At 44.0% G+C, this 20,475-nt stretch overlaps 2 protein-coding genes across 8 annotated transcripts in view; one reads left to right on the top strand and one right to left on the bottom strand.

Annotated features, from left to right (window-relative positions):
• LOC111867153 overlaps window positions 1-20,475 on the top strand; it is a 79,597-nt gene that overhangs the window by 24,903 nt on the left and 34,219 nt on the right. The gene's annotated exons all lie outside the window — the stretch shown is intronic.
• On the bottom strand, window positions 1,979-19,904 carry LOC111867154 (pyrimidine-specific ribonucleoside hydrolase RihA). The gene is made up of 6 exons (XM_023856740.2): window positions 19,640-19,904; window positions 15,271-15,541; window positions 8,750-8,924; window positions 6,255-6,371; window positions 4,975-5,132; window positions 1,979-2,514 (listed from the first exon to the last, which is right to left on the bottom strand). The coding sequence occupies exons 1-6, from the start codon at window positions 19,744-19,746 to the stop codon at window positions 2,188-2,190; spliced, it is 1,155 nt and encodes a 384-aa protein (XP_023712508.1). The 5' UTR covers window positions 19,747-19,904; the 3' UTR covers window positions 1,979-2,187.

Genomic DNA, 20,475 nt, shown 5'->3' with positions numbered 1-20,475 from the left:
CTTTCCTTTCATTAAGACTACTTTTAATGATGTCCCTAGAGCAGAGATTCTCCAATTCTGGGATAGTGCAGCCCCTGAAAACCATGCATTAATATATGCAAACACCCCTCATTTTTGCCGGGCTGCGAAAATTTTCAGTTCTACACATTGTTGCAGGTCCCTATCAGCCTGTACCGAGACAGCTGGATCTTAAATAGCTTTACATCCTCTCTACGCCTGCAGTAAGCTATAGAATGTTCCTATACAGTCACGAAAAGTGCAGTTCTGCACACTGCTGCAGGTCCCTATCAGACTGTACGGTGACAGCAGGAACCTAAATAGCTTTACAGCCTCTCCACACCTACAGTAGGCTATAAAATATCCCTGTACAGTCACGAAAAGTGCAGTTATGCACATTGTTGCAGGTCCCTATCAGACTGTACGGTGACAACAGGAATCTAAACAGCTTTACAGCCCCTCTGCACCTGCTGTAAGCTATGAAATGTTGCTGTGCAGTCACGAAACTTTTGCGAAACGTTTCGCTGGCTGCAGCTGTACTTTCCAAAATCGTCCCTATTTAATCTTGCTGACTTACTGAGTTGCCAAAAATATGCACGGATACTACAATATTTTATTGAACACGGTTCTTGAGATCCTAACGACTTCCCATACAGTCCACAGTCTGAGAACCCCTATCCTAGATTATGCAGGATAGAAGACTACTTCTGAAATGGCTTTTAATTTTGGTGCATTTCATTCTTTATTCAATTTTTTTCCTTCCCAAAAATCGAGGGGGAGGACATATATGGTTTCCCCCCTTCTGTGTTCATGTTTGGAATGCCTGTTACAAGTATACGAGTATGAAACATAACCCTATAATAGAGCCGTCTTGGAGAAGCGTCACGAGGATGGATCACGTACACAAAGTCGTGCTGGTTTAGCGTCTAATGCCACGGAATAAGGTAGCCTGTAATGCTCAAAACTGACTGTGGTGTGAATCAGACCCTGGACACCTGTTTCGCTCCTCGGAGGCCCGAATTCAAATCTGATTGACTTGCATGTGATATTCATGATGGACGAAGTGGTCCTGGAACAGGTTTCACTTCCACTTCTTCTGTTTTCTCCTGCTTCCGCCAAAGCGTCGTTAAAGAACCACCTAAAACTGTTCAATCGTTCGATACGCGTATATCACCGCCTTCATGAGTTGTGCCATAACCTTGACCATGGATTACATTATCATTCTCTGGTGTTTCATCTCTGGCCGGGCACTTGGCCGGTTACAGAGTATGAAAGTTATCTTCTCTCACGGAACTGGACGGGCTTAATTATAGGTCTGTACATAGGAAACTGTGTAATTTCTGTTTCTGAAAGAGGAAAATCTTTTGTACTTTGCCCAACGTCTGCTACGCTAAAGCTGTCTAAAATACAAATTTAGTTTCTTTTGAATTATCTCCAAATTTTATTAATTCACTTAGTGGGGAGTGGAGTCCAGCTGGGTCCACTCGGCACGGCGGCCACTGATTGGCCTATTGTACCTGCCCCGGGTGATTATGATGATGGAGAATTTGGTGGAATGAAGATTGGCAGGGGAAACCGAAGTACTCAGAGAAAACCCGCCCCAGCGCCACTTTATCCACCACAAATCCCACTTAACCAGTCCCGGGATCGAACACGGGCCGCCGCGGTGGGAAGCCAGCGGCTAACCGCTTGAGCTATGGCGCGGCCGTTGCATTATCTCCAAACAACTGGATAATTTTTAAAGTCTGTTAAAACGAAGTTTATGCTTTTACAGAAAAACAAGACAATAAATATTTTTGTACACGAAATAAACAATGCAATATAGAAAATATCTGTTTAATATTTCTGAGATAACTGTCTTAGAAAATTCGCGGGCTTTATATATTCGTTGGAAAACAGCATTCGAGACAGAAACTTCACATTGGAAAGAGACCTGCTTTAGAACATTCTGGAAAGATCTTAAAAATAACGGAAACCGTGATGAAAACAAAAGATGTATAGGTACAAAACTGTACAAATTAATACATTTTATTTCATTTTAGCATCGGAGAGATACTGCACTAGAATATTTATCCTACTCATTAATTCATTATGACTTTCAGCCTCATTTTGAATGCAAGGAACTCCGTTTCAGTAACTCCCACCACAAACTGCAAATGCCATATGAGCACTACCAGTTACACTCGGGGTCTAAGCGAGTAAGCTGAGAAGCATTCTCTTGTAGCGCAATATATCCACTTTCTCCACAATTACGACATTACATGGCGCGTCTTTGAGCAAGCTGTTGTAGTCCACGAAGAGAGATCCCCTTGCCCTCAGGCCTTGTACTTCAGGCATTGCGTTGTAGCAGTCCGAAGTCTGACCCATCAGACTGGGGTCAAGGGTGACCGCTGTGACCAGAGCGTCGGCGCAGTGCCAGTCTGCTTCTTTGCTATCATCCAGATTCCCTCTTTCAGCGAGGTTGAGAAAGCGTATTTGTTGGCTGCTCACGGAGCCCAGCACTTCCTTGCGCCATTGCTAGAAAATAAATTTGTGATCAAACAGTCTTTTCTGAAGAAAGCGGTCTTCTGGGATGTGGCATTGTGTAGATATTGTGTCAACTGACGTTTCGGAGGAACCTATCGGCTCCATCTTCAGGGTAGAAAAAAAAAGAAGAAACCAGCGTGAGCAGGTTCGCTCGCGGATTTTCTTCTTCTTCTTCTACACGGAGCCACATCCCAGAAAACTGCTTTCTTCATAGTCACCGCCGTGAAAACCTCAAATCTTACAACAGTCTTTCCTGTCTCATGAAGCGGTAAACAGCCTTGGATCTTCCAAGGACCAGTCCCCAGTCTGTAACAAATGGTACAGTACACATATGTGTCCATACATTAAGTGCAGTCTTCACGTTGTATTTACGTCTCAAATGCAACTTAGTGTCTTGTGCTACTTCTCTGTCACCGCATGTTTCTGCCGTACACGATCATCAGATGCATGTCTACTTTGCCTAAACTGTTCAACTCTATGTAAAAATTACATATCGCGCGTGAACGCGATGCTGATTATTAATTAAAACATAAAATTAGAATTATGATTATCATTAAAAATTAAAATTGAACTTCTTAAATGTTATTGCTTATTGTAGTCACCAGCTATTCATTTTAATATATTTATCTAAGAGTACATTCGCCGGTCACGGTAGCCGAGCGGTCTAAGGCATGCACTGTCTTCGCTCGCTCGGAAGCCGGGATCGTGGGTTCGAATCCCACTCAGGGCATGGATGTTTGTGTGCGTTTTTCTGTGTTTGTCTACAGGTAGAGGCCTTACGACGAGCTGATCACTCGCCCAAGGAGTCCTACCGTATAGAAAAACCGAAGTGAACGGAGTTCATGGAGGTAGGCCTAGGCCCACTGGGGCTGTAGTGCCAAGAAAAAAAAAAAGAGTACATTTGCAGATGCTGGCTATTTTGCGCTGCATTTCTTTGTTGCGGCGTGGGTATTTTGTGCTTTCTTTACACAGCTCATATACATGCCGATGTAGCGTTATTATATACATGTTACATAGTTAGAGGGTCTTGTAGATTTTTGCACGCTGTTAGACTGGATATTTTGTTGCTTTGCTTGTGTGTTTAGACACTACTTACGTAAGTACTGTATGCCTGAACGGGGGCACGCGGTAGCGTAGTTGGTTGAGACATTATACAAGCCGGAAGGTCGCGGGTTTGAGTCCAGATGAGGTGGATTTTTCAATTTATCTAATCCTTCCTGCCGGTCCTGCGGTCGACTAAGCCTCTAACAGAAATGAGTATCAGGAAACTTCCTTGAGGTAAAGGGCGGCCGGCGCGTAAGGCTGACAACCTCACCGCCATCTGTGAGCAGGCTGTCTAGAGAAAATGTGGGAGCCTCGACGTCTCACAACCCTATGGGCCTGCGATGCTTGTTACAGGGATAGCTTTAGCTTTTACTGTATGCCTGAATATGTTTTTTGCAATATAACAAGGAACTCCTAGCAGAACCCGTAAAGCTAACGTGTCTATTGCATAGGTTTGTAGCCACACATATCTGCTGTTTATTATTATTATTATTATTATTATTATTATTATTATTGTTGTTGTTGTTGTTGTTGTTGTTGTTGTTGTTGTTGTTAATGTAGTGTACAACGTGGATCAGTTGAAATGTTATCTGTGAAAACCGTATCTAGAGAGAGAATTGTCAAATTTTACGTTTTAATTTTGAATGGACATTTCACTGTTAAAACTGTTTCTATGATATATTTGCTCTTATGCCATCAGAGAGTGACGCAAACAGTTTCTGTCTCTTTAGGTACTGAAATGGGGGCACGAGGTACCACAATTGGTTGAGGCACTAAGCTATAAGCCGGAAGTTCTCGGGTTCGATTCCCGATGAAGTCACTGGATATGTCAATTGACGTAATCCTTCCAGCCGCACTATGGCCCTGGGATCGACTAAGCCTCTAACAGAAATGAGTACCAGGAATATTCCTGGGAGTAAAGGGCGGCCGGCTGGCGCATAAGGCTCACAACTTCACCGCCATCTGTGAGCCGATTGTCTAGAAAGTGTGGGAGCCTCGACGTCTCACAACCCCGTGTGGCCTGTGACGGGATAACTTTAGCTTTTATTTTAGGTACTGGAACAGCGATTCGTTTTAGGAATAATTTCCAAGTAGATCCCTATTTTTATAAAATAAAATTTATCTTGATTTGGTAAATTCCTAATAGAATCCTAAGCACGGTCGGTAATTGACTTCGTTATAAGTGTCTTTAGAATTTATTTTACAGTGACTTATCATATGACGACGTAGATCGTTATGCTATCATTAGTAAGTCATTAAATTTCGTTTTAAACTTATGACAGGAATTAAAATCTCGTTTACCAGAGATCTCATTGAACAGAGGTTCCCCACCCCCATAAGTTTTCTTGCCCTTTGGTCTCAGAGATGTTCTATGAGGAAAATGCATATAAATAGACCATATCTTACCCTAAGTATAGTGTTACGTTTCACAACTGACTCCCATGGAAACAGAAGTATGGGGTTCATGTTACTGTCACTTGCATTCACCGAGTCGAAAAGAATGAAGCTGGCTTCTGGGTCCGCATAGAAATTGAACTCTATTCCAGGCATTACGTTACCAAATCCTGGAGACAAGGAAACAGAACAAACTGATACAGAAACACGATTTAGCTGGTTTATTATTTCCAAAAAAGAAAAAAAAAAGACTTATAGAGTCAGATTTGTAAATTGCTTTCCTACGAGACTTATCAACATCAGAATGAGATTACAGCGCCAAATTTTGGGTTTCAATAAGAAGGAGGAAAAAAGTATTGTATGAATAAATTGTCTTTATGTTAATAGTCTTATCGACAATTTTTTTATTCTAATACAAATGTGACACCCGTTGAATGTACGAGTACTTACTCATTTGTGTCCGTGAGAAAAAACTGCTATCCATCATTATTGGTTCCTAGTCAACGCTCTGGCAGGACATAATTCCGCCATTGAAATCATATTTCTATATATTTTTTCGAACTATTCTTTAGGAATTGTTTACTCTATTTCGTCTACCTCCGTATAGCAAATTAGGTACGGAGAATCCTCATTTTACGATGACTCTCACTGCGAAAATTCGCTCATACGAACTTTCATAATTAAGCGCATACCCTCGGCTTGGTTTGTCATCTGAAGGCGAACTCGCTCGTTCGAATTCACATCGAAACAAAAACGAGCACGTGCGAACGAAAATGGAAACAAATGAACTCAGCTTGGTCCAGTCGGTTCTAGTGAGCATCTTGTACAGGATTGATCTTTTCAAAATTAATTTTAACAATCTGTATTAATATTTTACAGCATAATAGGGTCTCCAATAGTTTTAGTATAATCTAATACGAAAGATATGGGACAGTCCCATTATATATCTTTCGTATGATATAAACAGGATTCATACTATGAAGGTTAAATCTGTTTCCGATTTTTATATGCTCCGGTTATGAAAATAATTTTTTTTGTCGCTCGAGAAAATAACCTCGAATTATAACATTGAAGAGTATGGGAAAAAAGCTATTCGCACTACAAAATTCTTTACGAAATTTCTCCAGGAATGCAACTATTCTTGAGGGGGGGGGGCTGCCTGTAATGCTACAATAATTGCATTAAAATGATAAAGGAATCATAACATAACAATTCAACATAAGATTTAGCCAATTGAATGGTTAAAGGAGTCTGTTATTACAACAGGTGAAACCGGGTGTATAAATACTTAACTTCCGTGCTCCCACCAAGTACAACAACTTGTTTTAGGTTCGTGACGAAGAAGGGGTCCAGGCGGATAGCAAGAGCCACGTTTGTCAGCGGACCGAGACACAGGAGCGTGATTTGTTCTGAAAAAGTCAGGAAGTCAGTCATATAGGCAGTGTATATACAGTCTATCCACTGTACGAACCAGAGTACGCCACAGCGTATGTAGGCAACCTTACGGAAGAAAATTCCTGTGTGGCTAGGTATGAATTTCCCAGCTGCTTGTGAATACCGAAAGTTCACAGTCCAAAATATGCAGCTTCTTAACGATGACGTAACGGTCTGCGTAACGGATTATGACGTGCCTTGATTCCCATAGTAGATGGAGTATACACAACCATACACGGTGCGTAGTTGCAGCTACACTGTGTGGGGGAGTATACACAACCATACACTGTGCGTAGTTGCAGGTACACTGTGGGCGGGAGTATACACAACCATACACTGTGCGTAGTTGCAGCTACACTGTGGAGGGGACTATACACAACCATACACGGTGCGTAGTTGCAGATACACTGTGGGGGGATTGTGACGCACTGTAACTAATGCCCTGATACACCACAGTCCTCATCTCAGTTAATGGACTGGACCAGATCTACTGCGCATTCTGTTGAGAACGGGCAGATCTAAAAACACGGACCGTAGAGAGGCACCGACGTTTCGGAGGAATCTGAAGCCTCCTTCGTTAAAGTAGAAAGCAAACTTGTATTATGATGATGGAGGCTGGAGGTTCTTATAAAACGTTGGTACCTATATACCAAACTACACGACGTCACATCCCAGAAGAACGCAATTTTTTTTTATTGCTAGTGGGGTCTCTGGAATTAAAGGAGGAACATAGACTGAGGGTGTTTGAGAACAGGGTGTTGAGGAGAATATTTGGACCAAAGAGAGATGAAGTGACAGGAGGTTGGAGAAAACTGCATAATGAGGAGCTTCATAACTTGTACTCTTCTCCAAGTATAATTAAAATGATCAAGTCAAGGAGGATGCGGTGGGCAGGGCATGTAGCACGAATGGGGAAGATGAGGAATGCGTATAGGATATTGGTGGGAAAGCCAGAAGGAAAGAGACCACAGGGAAGACCAAGGCGTAGGTGGGTGGACAATATTTGAATGGATCTTAGAGAGATAGGATGGGATGGGATGGATTGGATAGATCTGGCTCAGGATATGGACCAGTGGAGGGCTCTTGTGAACACGGTGATGAACCTTCGGGTTCCATAAAATGCTGGGAAATTCATGAGTGGCTGCAGAATTGGCGGCTCCTCAAGAAGGGTTCAGCTCCATGAGTGAGTAAGTAAGTAAGTAAGTGGGGTGGGACTAAGTCCCTTGTACTGCGGCCACTTCTGGCCTATCGTACCAGCCCCAGATGATAGGTGAGGGTGATTGTGGAGCAATTGGTGGAATGAAGATTGGCAGGGGAAACCGAAGTACTCGGGGAAAACCTGCCCCAGCGCCACAATATTCACCTCCATGAGAACCCTAGGTTTCATTGCTTCACATTTATGTTATGGCTCTGTAAGGGCCTAAATATATCATAACAAAACCAAATATTTGGTTTCTGAACGGTGTCCGTTGCTCCCTAGCTCTGTCCCTTCTTATAGCAGTGGCAATTATATGTACCTCCTGCGTTTGGCCCACACTGTGTACTTCTGTAGGCCTATTTCGTATGATTCTCAAAATAAAGAGATTTTTTTCTCTAAACAGTATTGATTGGCAGGCCTTTGTAATACAGACAGTGCCCGTTTTCTCTGAGGTAGGAACTGAATACATGAATACTATTCAGATGTACATCGGAGTTCACAGTGTTAAGGTGGACACGCAGTTCCGTTCATTCCCATGCATTTGAATAGTTCGAATGAACACCGAACCGTTTTGGACGTGCATCTGCAAGGTAAGGTTTTCACCGCGCTATCCAGAAGCGAACCTCGGTCTCCAGTTCCGTAACCAGTTTTGCTACTCTGACCCCTATATTGAGGCCACGGAAGGAAGTCCCGTGGATGCCATTGCTCGAGACTTTCCCCTCTCTGCATCCGACTGTATTTCCTTCCAGCGCCCTCTGGCCTATGTCAACCACTACCAACATTCGTGTGAAGAGAATGGCTACACGACTGGAGGGGAGTGAAGGGAATTACGCTAGATGGGGAAGCATAACAGCTCGAGGGAAATCTTTTTAGTTTGTTATTTAACTACGCTGTCAGTATCGAGAACAAGTATAGCATCGGATGTTAGGAATATTAAAGGATATGGAACAGTTTGTGGAATGAGAATGGCAGGGAAAACCGAAGTACTGGGAGGTATCCAGTCTCAGTGCCACTTTGTCCACCGCAAATCCCACATGACATGACTTGAAATCGAACCCGGGAGGCCGCGGTGGGAAGGAGTGAATAATGGAGAGGGTTGATTCGTGGGAATACTTTCTGTGGCCTCAATATGGACAGAAGCAACATCAGACATACTTGGATATTGCGAGGCGAGCCGTACCAGCGCGACGGCCGCGTGTTCCTTCTTCAGGTATTCGGCGGGGTTGGGCGGGTCAGGGTACACGAAGTCCCCTAACCCGTCTTTCCCATAGAAGTCGTCTATAGGCGGAGTTACCAGGAGAGATCGCGAGGCGCCGCGGTACACGGGGATCTGAAAGAAGACGAGGTGTATAGAAGAAAAGAGAAACAAGTAAGAGAAGAATGAAAGACGAAAAGGTGAAAAGAAAGACGAAAATAATATAAGAACAAAAAGTTCTGGGAAGAACTAATCGCCTACTTTTCTTTGATACGACAAATACATCATTGAAAACGAAAAAATTGGGGGGGGGGCACACAGACAGCAAGGTGATCTCATAAGCCTAAAAATTATAGGGGGTTGATGCACAGACAGAGAGACGGACAGCGAGGTGATCTCATAAGTCTCATGAAGAAAGGTAAAGCAATCCCTTGTAACAGGCCGTGGAGGCCCATAGGGCTTTGAGACGTCGAGACTCCCACATTTTCTAGACAATCGGCTCACAGATGACGTTGAGGTTGTGAGCCTTACGCGCCGGCCGGCCGCCCTTCCTTTACCCCCAAGAATATTCCTGATACTCATTTCTGTTAGAGGCTGAGTCGACCCCAGGGCCATAATGTGGCTGGAAGGATTAGGTAAATTGAAAAATGCAGTGACCTCATCGGGAATTGAACCCTGGACCTTCCAGCTTATAGCAGAGTATTTTTTTCACTGGATGCATCCTATTGTATTAAATATATACATTTCTTTATTAGAGTCCGTCACAACACAACAAAACAGTTGATGTTTAACAGTATTTGGCGTTTCAGCGTTTTAGAAAGCCATCATCAGACAAATACGTGTACGTAATTAACGTGTTCTTAAACTATTGAATTGCATACTGTATAATTCAGTGCAGTGTTGGATTTTTGACAATATACCCTAATATAATAATATAAAACATAAGATACAATAGAAGATAAAGATTTTAAACGAGATAAGTTACATAATTAAAATATAATTAAGAACTATACATATAATATTTTTGCAATCGTAATGTTTTATCATAGTGTTTTTGCGGACATATGGCCATAGTTTTCTTGCTCGTATACACGTGTGAAGCGGTTAAAAGCTTGGAGACCCGTAGGTACGCGTGCAGGATTATCTTGCTTGTAGACACGTGTGAAGCGGGTAAGAGCTTGGAGGCCATAGGTACGCGTGCAGGATTATCTTGCTTGTAGACACGTGTGAAGCGGGTAAGAGCTTGGAGGCCATAGGTACGCGTGCAGGATTATCTTGCTTGTAGACACGTGTGAAGCGGGTAAGAGCTTGGAGGCCATAGGTACGCGTGCAGGATTATCTTGCTTGTAGACACGTGTGAAGCGGGTAAGAGCTTGGAGGCCATAGGTACGCGTGCAGGATTATCTTGCTTGTAGACACGTGTGAAGCGGGTAAGAGCTTGGAGGCCATAGGTACGCGTGCAGGATTATCTTGCTTGTAGACACGTGTGAAGCGGGTAAGAGCTTGGAGGCCATAGGTACGCGTGCAGGATTATCTTGCTTGTAGACACGTGTGAAGCGGGTAAGAGCTTGGAGGCCATAGGTACGCGTGCAGGATTATCTTGCTTGTAGACACGTGTGAAGCGGGTAAGAGCTTGGAGGCCATAGGTACGCGTGCAGGATTATCTTGCTTGTAGACACGTGTGAAGCGGGTAAGAGCTTGGAGGCCATAGGTACGCGTGCAGGATTATCTTGCTTGTAGACACGTGTGAAGCGGGTAAGAGCTTGGAGGCCATAGGTACGCGTGCAGGATTATCTTGCTTGTAGACACGTGTGAAGCGGGTAAGAGCTTGGAGGCCATAGGTACGCGTGCAGGATTATCTTGCTTGTAGACACGTGTGAAGCGGGTAAGAGCTTGGAGGCCATAGGTACGCGTGCAGGATTATCTTGCTTGTAGACACGTGTGAAGCGGGTAAGAGCTTGGAGGCCATAGGTACGCGTGCAGGATTATCTTGCTTGTAGACACGTGTGAAGCGGGTAAGAGCTTGGAGGCCATAGGTACGCGTGCAGGATTATCTTGCTTGTAGACACGTGTGAAGCGGGTAAGAGCTTGGAGGCCATAGGTACGCGTGCAGGATTATCTTGCTTGTAGACACGTGTGAAGCGGGTAAGAGCTTGGAGGCCATAGGTACGCGTGCAGGATTATCTTGCTTGTAGACACGTGTGAAGCGGGTAAGAGCTTGGAGGCCATAGGTACGCGTGCAGGATTATCTTGCTTGTAGACACGTGTGAAGCGGGTAAGAGCTTGGAGGCCATAGGTACGCGTGCAGGATTATCTTGCTTGTAGACACGTGTGAAGCGGGTAAGAGCTTGGAGGCCATAGGTACGCGTGCAGGATTATCTTGCTTGTAGACACGTGTGAAGCGGGTAAGAGCTTGGAGGCCATAGGTACGCGTGCAGGATTATCTTGCTTGTAGACACGTGTGAAGCGGGTAAGAGCTTGGAGGCCATAGGTACGCGTGCAGGATTATCTTGCTTGTAGACACGTGTGAAGCGGGTAAGAGCTTGGAGGCCATAGGTACGCGTGCAGGATTATCTTGCTTGTAGACACGTGTGAAGCGGGTAAGAGCTTGGAGGCCATAGGTACGCGTGCAGGATTATCTTGCTTGTAGACACGTGTGAAGCGGGTAAGAGCTTGGAGGCCATAGGTACGCGTGCAGGATTATCTTGCTTGTAGACACGTGTGAAGCGGGTAAGAGCTTGGAGGCCATAGGTACGCGTGCAGGATTATCTTGCTTGTAGACACGTGTGAAGCGGGTAAGAGCTTGGAGGCCATAGGTACGCGTGCAGGATTATCTTGCTTGTAGACACGTGTGAAGCGGGTAAGAGCTTGGAGGCCATAGGTACGCGTGCAGGATTATCTTGCTTGTAGACACGTGTGAAGCGGGTAAGAGCTTGGAGGCCATAGGTACGCGTGCAGGATTATCTTGCTTGTAGACACGTGTGAAGCGGGTAAGAGCTTGGAGGCCATAGGTACGCGTGCAGGATTATCTTGCTTGTAGACACGTGTGAAGCGGGTAAGAGCTTGGAGGCCATAGGTACGCGTGCAGGATTATCTTGCTTGTAGACACGTGTGAAGCGGGTAAGAGCTTGGAGGCCATAGGTACGCGTGCAGGATTATCTTGCTTGTAGACACGTGTGAAGCGGGTAAGAGCTTGGAGGCCATAGGTACGCGTGCAGGATTATCTTGCTTGTAGACACGTGTGAAGCGGGTAAGAGCTTGGAGGCCATAGGTACGCGTGCAGGATTATCTTGCTTGTAGACACGTGTGAAGCGGGTAAGAGCTTGGAGGCCATAGGTACGCGTGCAGGATTATCTTGCTTGTAGACACGTGTGAAGCGGGTAAGAGCTTGGAGGCCATAGGTACGCGTGCAGGATTATCTTGCTTGTAGACACGTGTGAAGCGGGTAAGAGCTTGGAGGCCATAGGTACGCGTGCAGGATTATCTTGCTTGTAGACACGTGTGAAGCGGGTAAGAGCTTGGAGGCCATAGGTACGCGTGCAGGATTATCTTGCTTGTAGACACGTGTGAAGCGGGTAAGAGCTTGGAGGCCATAGGTACGCGTGCAGGATTATCTTGCTTGTAGACACGTGTGAAGCGGGTAAGAGCTTGGAGGCCATAGGTACGCGTGCAGGATTATCTTGCTTGTAGACACGTGTGAAGCGGGTAAGAGCTTGGAGGCCATAGGTACGCGTGCAGGATTATCTTGCTTGTAGACACGTGTGAAGCGGGTAAGAGCTTGGAGGCCATAGGTACGCGTGCAGGATTATCTTGCTTGTAGACACGTGTGAAGCGGGTAAGAGCTTGGAGGCCATAGGTACGCGTGCAGGATTATCTTGCTTGTAGACACGTGTGAAGCGGGTAAGAGCTTGGAGGCCATAGGTACGCGTGCAGGATTATCTTGCTTGTAGACACGTGTGAAGCGGGTAAGAGCTTGGAGGCCATAGGTACGCGTGCAGGATTATCTTGCTTGTAGACACGTGTGAAGCGGGTAAGAGCTTGGAGGCCATAGGTACGCGTGCAGGATTATCTTGCTTGTAGACACGTGTGAAGCGGGTAAGAGCTTGGAGGCCATAGGTACGCGTGCAGGATTATCTTGCTTGTAGACACGTGTGAAGCGGGTAAGAGCTTGGAGGCCATAGGTACGCGTGCAGGATTATCTTGCTTGTAGACACGTGTGAAGCGGGTAAGAGCTTGGAGGCCATAGGTACGCGTGCAGGATTATCTTGCTTGTAGACACGTGTGAAGCGGGTAAGAGCTTGGAGGCCATAGGTACGCGTGCAGGATTATCTTGCTTGTAGACACGTGTGAAGCGGGTAAGAGCTTGGAGGCCATAGGTACGCGTGCAGGATTATCTTGCTTGTAGACACGTGTGAAGCGGGTAAGAGCTTGGAGGCCATAGGTACGCGTGCAGGATTATCTTGCTTGTAGACACGTGTGAAGCGGGTAAGAGCTTGGAGGCCATAGGTACGCGTGCAGGATTATCTTGCTTGTAGACACGTGTGAAGCGGGTAAGAGCTTGGAGGCCATAGGTACGCGTGCAGGATTATCTTGCTTGTAGACACGTGTGAAGCGGGTAAGAGCTTGGAGGCCATAGGTACGCGTGCAGGATTATCTTGCTTGTAGACACGTGTGAAGCGGGTAAGAGCTTGGAGGCCATAGGTACGCGTGCAGGATTATCTTGCTTGTAGACACGTGTGAAGCGGGTAAGAGCTTGGAGGCCATAGGTACGCGTGCAGGATTATCTTGCTTGTAGACACGTGTGAAGCGGGTAAGAGCTTGGAGGCCATAGGTACGCGTGCAGGATTATCTTGCTTGTAGACACGTGTGAAGCGGGTAAGAGCTTGGAGGCCATAGGTACGCGTGCAGGATTATCTTGCTTGTAGACACGTGTGAAGCGGTTAAGAGCTTGGAGGCCCGTAGGTACGCGTGCAGTATTATCTGGTTTGGTATTATTTGACGGGTGTTTCGATTTATGTGTATTATGTCCGGTCTGGTAGGAAAGCAGATTGCAACTGGATCGATGTAAAATTATTCTCCGTATATATTAACCGTGGAAATTTTCACATAACTTTGATGTCACAATATTGAGCAGTTGACGATTGTCCTACCGAGGAGGTTAGTGCAGCAGTCACGGTCTAGTCTCATTCGGTAGGCATTCGGTTCAAATCCTAATTGGGACATCAGCTCTCTGTGATTTTCCCCAGTCCTTCCACATAATATGCTGGGAGAGTGCCTCCATTAGGCCACGACTCTTTATTCGAAATATTTCCAATATTATCATTCATCTTATTATTCGACTCAATACAGTCTTGATACTGACAGCGTCATGAATTAACCCACAAACGTTACTGTCGTTCGTAGGAATGTGGTATCCTGGGTTCTGACACTGTGTTGCCTTGTGAGTTTATACCAGTGTTTCGGAGGAATATGCTGCTTCTATCTTTAAGACCGGTAAAACGTATACTATCGTGCATATACCAAAACTAATAAGGGCGAATATGTTAGATTGATTGAATTTTTTTTTCCACGGCTGTGAAGATTCGTATTTTTGTCTTCTCATTTATAACACCGTTTTTTTTTTGTAGATGGGCACTAACTTTTATTTTCAAATTTGATAGGACTCATATAAAACAGCTTGACGTAATGCAAGATATTTTTGCTACAGACACGAACTTCCAGTGCTGAATGTGTACAGCATAGACGACCGTTTATTTGCGTTTTTGCTTTAAATGCGCCATTTTAGATCATCATAATTTGTAAGTACAGCCTCAAATGAAGTTCTGTGACGTAAATACAAATGTATATCACGTTTATGGAGTTTACAATTTTCGGCGATTAAACCAAATGGCGTTGTCAAGGGCAGCTGAATAACGCCTGAATCCTAACAACAACAAAAAAATACCGTGACCTTTGCTCAAAGAATAACAACTTCGTGAAGCAGATTCGTTTCTGAGATGCCAACATTCGTTCAACTAATCAAGAAATTTCCCGGCTTACATGAAACACGGAGATTATTATCATACTCACAAGAGCTCGCCACTGGTCTCTTGTAGCAATCCAGATACAGATGAAACTAAAGGCTATTAATTGACTGAGAGTCTGGTTCCGAAAATAAAAACATACAACCAACGTGATGAGTTCCACCTTCTTGGATATAGCATCATGTAGTCCGTTGAGAGTCAGCCAAAGTTTCGGAGGAAAATTTCGCATCCATCTCCAGTCGGTTGACTCTCAACGGACTACACGGCGTTATATACCAGAAGACAGAACTCTTCATAACCACCGCTGTGAGAACCTCAGATCCTACACAGCGCTATATACCAGAAGACAGAACTCTTCATAACCACCGCTGTGAGAACCTCAGATCCTACACAGCGCTATATCCCAGAAGATAGCACTCTTCATAACCACCGCTGTGAGAACCTCAGATCCTACATACATCCAACCTGTTTGCTGTCTTGAGCACTTTGAGCACGTTTAGGGCCACGTTATTGACGTCGGTGTTGCCAAACACGCAAGTGATGGCCATGATTCGGACATTGCTGTTCAGCTGCCTCGCTTCATATCCGAGAGCAAGGAACAATGCTACAGCATCATCTACACCAGCGTCTGTGTCGATAATCAGTTTTCCCGTGTCCAGTTTTGGTACCCTGTGATCCTGTGGTCTTTTAACATGGATTGTTTCCGTCCTCCCATCCATTGCTGGCGATCTGTAACATTTCAGTGTAACTTATGAGCATTACTCATTTCTAGCGTCCTTTCTTAAACTTTTATCCAAGGTGTAAAGAAGTCATTTGAGAGCCTCATGCAAATCCTTCGGCCGGTCAGGTGAGGGGGACATAAACTGCACTCATCTCGCATTTCGCGTGTTCCGAATCGTAGCGTAGACGACAGGCCAGCCAGTAGCTCCTAAGCAGCATTACATTTTGTAGTCAATATAATTAAAATACATTTTTGAGTAGCTACCATGAAGCGAGCTTGTGTCTTATGTGTCCTTCGGCTGTAATCCCTAGCCCCTCTTACTTTAATACACATTCAATCAGACATTGTATTTCTTGTGTCGACATGTGATATTAAAATTGAAAGTAATTTTTGTTTTGCTATACGCGTGTGAAGAATGAGAAAATCCCGAAATAAATTTCAGGATGTTACATTTCCAAATATAAAATCTGTCCGTACATATCTAAATGCAGTTACTATAGGATTCTGACGATGGTGTATAACACACTGATATGTTGGGTTTTTGGACTTTATCCATCGTCCTGGTTTTTGAGATAACAAAATAAAAACACGACGTTTCGGAAACTGGATCTGTTTCCGCCCTCAGGTGAAGGAAAACACCTATTCAGTTGGGTCCGTTAGAAAGAGCTAGCCTCAATCACTGGACCAGTGATCCAGTTTCCGAAACGTCGTGTTTTTATTTTGTTATCTCAAAAACCAGGACGATGGATAAAGTCCAAAAAACCCAACATATCAATATCTAAATGCATTTAGACTGGCATGGTCGTTGCTGGTCTAAAAAAGAACGAATCAAAACGTTGATTGCTCACAGAAGAGAAACTGGCTGAAACATTCCCCCCTAACATCACTTAAAGTCTCAGATTTAAAGTTTCAAGTTTGACATGTTTCCGAGGATGAACTTCAACGAGTGAATGTGAACATGGTAGGAGTAGGCAGGCGCAAGGCGTACCGGCACAACAATAGGGGCTATTTTCGCTATATTCCATTACTTAAGGCTGCTCTGTCTGCCATTTGTTGATCTAATGTCCTGTCGGCTACCTCACTAGTCCAAACGAGCGCAGGAAGAGATGAAGCGAGTAGCCTGTTCCCCTCTTCCGACAGGCCGAAGAATTTCCCGGAAACTTTCAGACGAACTTCCGGCATGAATGTAAACGTTTAATATCTGTGCTGTATAACCTTTATGGTATTCAATTACACGACATTAAACCGAGGTCGTAAGCCGCATCTTTGGAGTGTGAATTTTTATCAAGTTCAGTTTCGCATTTCTGAGCAATCACAAAATCTACAGTTACGAGGTTAGGTACACATTTACTTCAGGGCATGGGCGCCGAAAGGGGGGGAAGCTTTGGGTGTACCTCCCGGATTATTTGAAGAAATCGAAATTGAAAAGAGAGATCTGTATCACATATTAAAATCTAAAGTTAGAATTGCTTTTACGTGTCGCACCGTCTGTCTTTCAGTATGGAGACACTCAACTCAACTACGAACCATAAACATATTCTCGCGTGTTGCCTATGCAGCGCGAAAAATAACTTCACGTGGGTCTCGGATTTAGCGAATATTTATTGAACGCTCACTTTTACACACACAAGTACAATTAGTATCGCTTCAACTGCATTCTGCGGCGGCTATCTTCCAACTGTCTCTTCCATCTCTGGTCTTCTAACTCTGGAATATCTCCAAGTTCAAGTCACATTGAGACTGATAGTGAGCCAGTCTGTCTGTCCCGGCTGGGGCTCATGACCAGATTTTTTTCTTTTTGTTTTTTGTTTTCATTACATGAAAGTTGCTGTCCTGTCCATTTGGGGCGCCCTCTATGTCGAGAGGTCGGGACTGTCATTTGTCAGTCATAGTCCGTATTGTTAGTCCATTGTCAGTATTTACATATATTTACAAATTTAATCTTAATTCCTATTTCTTTGTACAATATATACAAGGCCTCTGTTAGTCCAGGCTCAGTACAGCATATTATGTCCTATTTCTAGTAGTATTCGCTACCACGGCAGTCTAGTCACTTGAACGGTCGTATGCCTGACCGCCGCCAAGTTTAAGCCTCTTATACTTTCTGTGTCTGGCTTCGCCTTGTCCGATGTTGCGAACATTCTCATTTTCATGATTTTGTATGACTTCTGCTTGTTTCCTGCATAATTTTGTTATATAGTCATATACGTACAGGATTTTGAATGTCGTGTGCAAATCGCGGACCGGTGTGCGCCTTGGAAAATTGCCAATCGTGCGGAGAACCTTGTTTTGCAGGCGCTGCAATTTCACTAGATGAGTGTCTGCCGCAAACTCCCAGGCGGGACTAGCATAAGTCATTACGGATTTAATAAGAGCTTTGTGGAGGGTCATTTTAATGTTAGCGCTCAGTCGCTCACTTTTGAACAGGGAATATACTCTAATGAATGTTCTGAAGGCCTTGACTTCGATCATTTCCATGTGTAATCTCCATGTCACTCTCCTATCGAAGATTACACCTAGATATTTTGCACTATTTACAAATGGAATATTTCGTCCATTTAGAGTGAGACAAGACTCAGGAGGTCGACGACTACGAGAGAAGTAGACCCCCTGAGTCTTATCTTCATTAATTTTAATATTCCAGCGCTCACACCAGGTCTCCATTGAGCTGAGACCGCGCTGGAGTTTTCTAACAATAAAAACACTCCAGCGCGGTCTGGAATATCTGATACGTTCGGCCCCCTTATATAGGCGTTGTTCGGACCGGATACCAGACACCATTTCCCACAGTTCAGTTTTCTCGTTGTCACGCAATGCTTCTAAGAATTCGTTGTAACCGTGGCGAATCATTGTTAGAATTACGATACTGCTATTGTTACTTCCTACGCAACGATCTGTTATTGCGTTTCCATGGAAGTAACCCTTCCGGATTCCAAACACGTGACAATATTTTGAAATGCATAAAATGGAATAAGATGTAAAAGTTTGTGAAGATGGTACATTAGTACATATATTGTTTTTGGACATTACTCATCGTCTTGTCTTTATCTGGGGGCACGCGGTAGCGTAGTGGTTGAGGTGCTACGCTACAAGCCGGAAGGTCGCGGTTTCAAATCCCGATGAGGTCATTGGATTTTTTTTTCAGTTGACCTAATTCTTCCAGCCGCACTAGGCCCTGGGGTTTACTCAGCCTCTAACAGAAATGAGTACCAGGAATTAATTTAAATTACGCCGGCGCGTAAGGCTGACAACCTTACCGCCATCTTTGAGCCGATTGTCTAGAATCTAGACAATCGGCTAGTAAAGCTATCCCTGTACCAGGCCCTGAAGGCCCATAGGGTTGTGAGATGTTGAGGGTCCCACATTATCTAGACTCTAGATACTACAGGGATACTACAGATACTCTACTCCACAGGGATAGCTTTACTTTTACTTTACTTTACTTGTCTTTATCTAAAATCAGCCCCCGATTGATTAGGTTTTACCAGAAGACGGAGACAGAATCCAGTCTCTAAAACGCTATGTTTTGAAAAACAAAGAGGACGGTTTTCTGATAAAGACAAGACGATGAATAATGTCCAAGAACATAATATTTGTGCCTAAAATGGAAGTTGCTAACATGATGGGAGATAATCCGTTAAAATCATTTTTTTCAATACCAGTTTACATGAACTAATTTCGAAGATAATGTAAGCAAACAATACATAAAAATTTGAATATCATACCTATGTTTGACTTCTATAAAACATTTGAGTGGAAGCCTGAAATTTATCTAAATGATGTATAAAAAGCAATTCTTACTTCATAAAAAAGTTGTACCCATTAAAGCGAAATAGTTTAGTGTTGTTTAGGGAAATAGGAGCCTTTATTGTGAGAATATGGAACTCCTGAATACACCGCGTGGGTGAAGTGCAAAATGTTAATGTTAATTCAAACGGTATATATAGTTGCAGCTGTGCTTTAAAGAGCTAAATTTGAAACCGTGAACATCAGTTTTAGTTGACACTGGGTTATCTTCTGTCCTATATTCTGATTATAAGGAATTGTAATAGATTTGCAGTTAAAAGTGGATCCACTTATGCTGATGACACAATTTATTTACTCACCCGTTAACAGTTAAAATGACGAAAGCTGCAACAAGACCTGATACAACTAGCAACAGTGCCGACTCAATAGCAACTAATTGGCCACCACTGTCATCGCAGTTCGCCATGTTGGTGTCTTGTTATCAACGCGTTTGGTTTATGTATAAATAATTATGGTTCTCGTTTCACAACAGGTCGTTAAAGGGCGCCACAAATCGCTCTGGAGATTTCTAGCACCAGAGAGAGCAGACTGCAAGCTCTCTCACAGTAACACAACGTATGTAATATTCGTTCCCTCATTTACGTAACCAGTAGGCTTAATCATTAAGCCTTTAACCACCAATCCTACGAGAGAGTGGGGACAGTCTCGCAAGTAGTGCTCTGTGCCCTACATTGTCGCCTGAAGCTGTCCCGAATTAATGAATGTGCCTAGTTCAGACGTTCAAGGGCCGCTGATAAAATTCCGTAAAATATCGTCTATTTTGTAGGTTATTTTAAGACGCTGTCAATGTCGAGGTTATACGTATGCGTATAGCATCGGATAATAGAATGATAGGTGAATTGTGAAGTGAGAAGGATTTGGAAGGAAACGGTCCTGTCCTAATCTAGTTACTATCCTGACATTTGCATGGAGGGACTGAGGAAAACAACGAATAACCTCAGTCATGATATTAGACATCTCAGGCGAGATTCGAATGAGGCACATAACGTCTGCTTATTAGAATCATTAGCGTCTGAATCAACTTACATCGCGGTTCGATTCCCGGCAGGGGAAAGTGATATTTCTGTTCTCCAAAGCGTTAAGATCTGCTCTGGAGCCCACTTATCCTCTGCAGTGGTACGGGGGCTTTTCACCG

Source organism: Cryptotermes secundus, unplaced genomic scaffold (genome assembly GCF_002891405.2).
Source record: "Cryptotermes secundus unplaced genomic scaffold, Csec_1.0 scaffold448, whole genome shotgun sequence".
Taxonomy (NCBI): Eukaryota; Metazoa; Arthropoda; class Insecta; order Blattodea; family Kalotermitidae; genus Cryptotermes; species Cryptotermes secundus.
Note: the sequence above shows the minus strand (reverse complement) of the source record. Positions and strands in the feature narration are given on the sequence as shown.

What these genes read in the sequence shown, in the direction of transcription:
- LOC111867154 (XM_023856740.2), bottom strand. Translation starts at nt 19,746, where the DNA reads ATGGCGAACTGCGATGACAGTGGTGGCCAATTAGTTGCTATTGAGTCG. An exon ending in GTCATTTTAACTGTTAACGG is followed by an intron (nt 15,542 to 19,639) that starts GTGAGTAAATAA and finishes GAAATGTTACAG; the next exon opens with ATCGCCAGCAATGGATGGGA. An exon ending in AACGTAACACTATACTTAGG is followed by an intron (nt 2,515 to 4,974) that starts GTAAGATATGGT and finishes TTTATTTTCTAG; the next exon opens with CAATGGCGCAAGGAAGTGCT.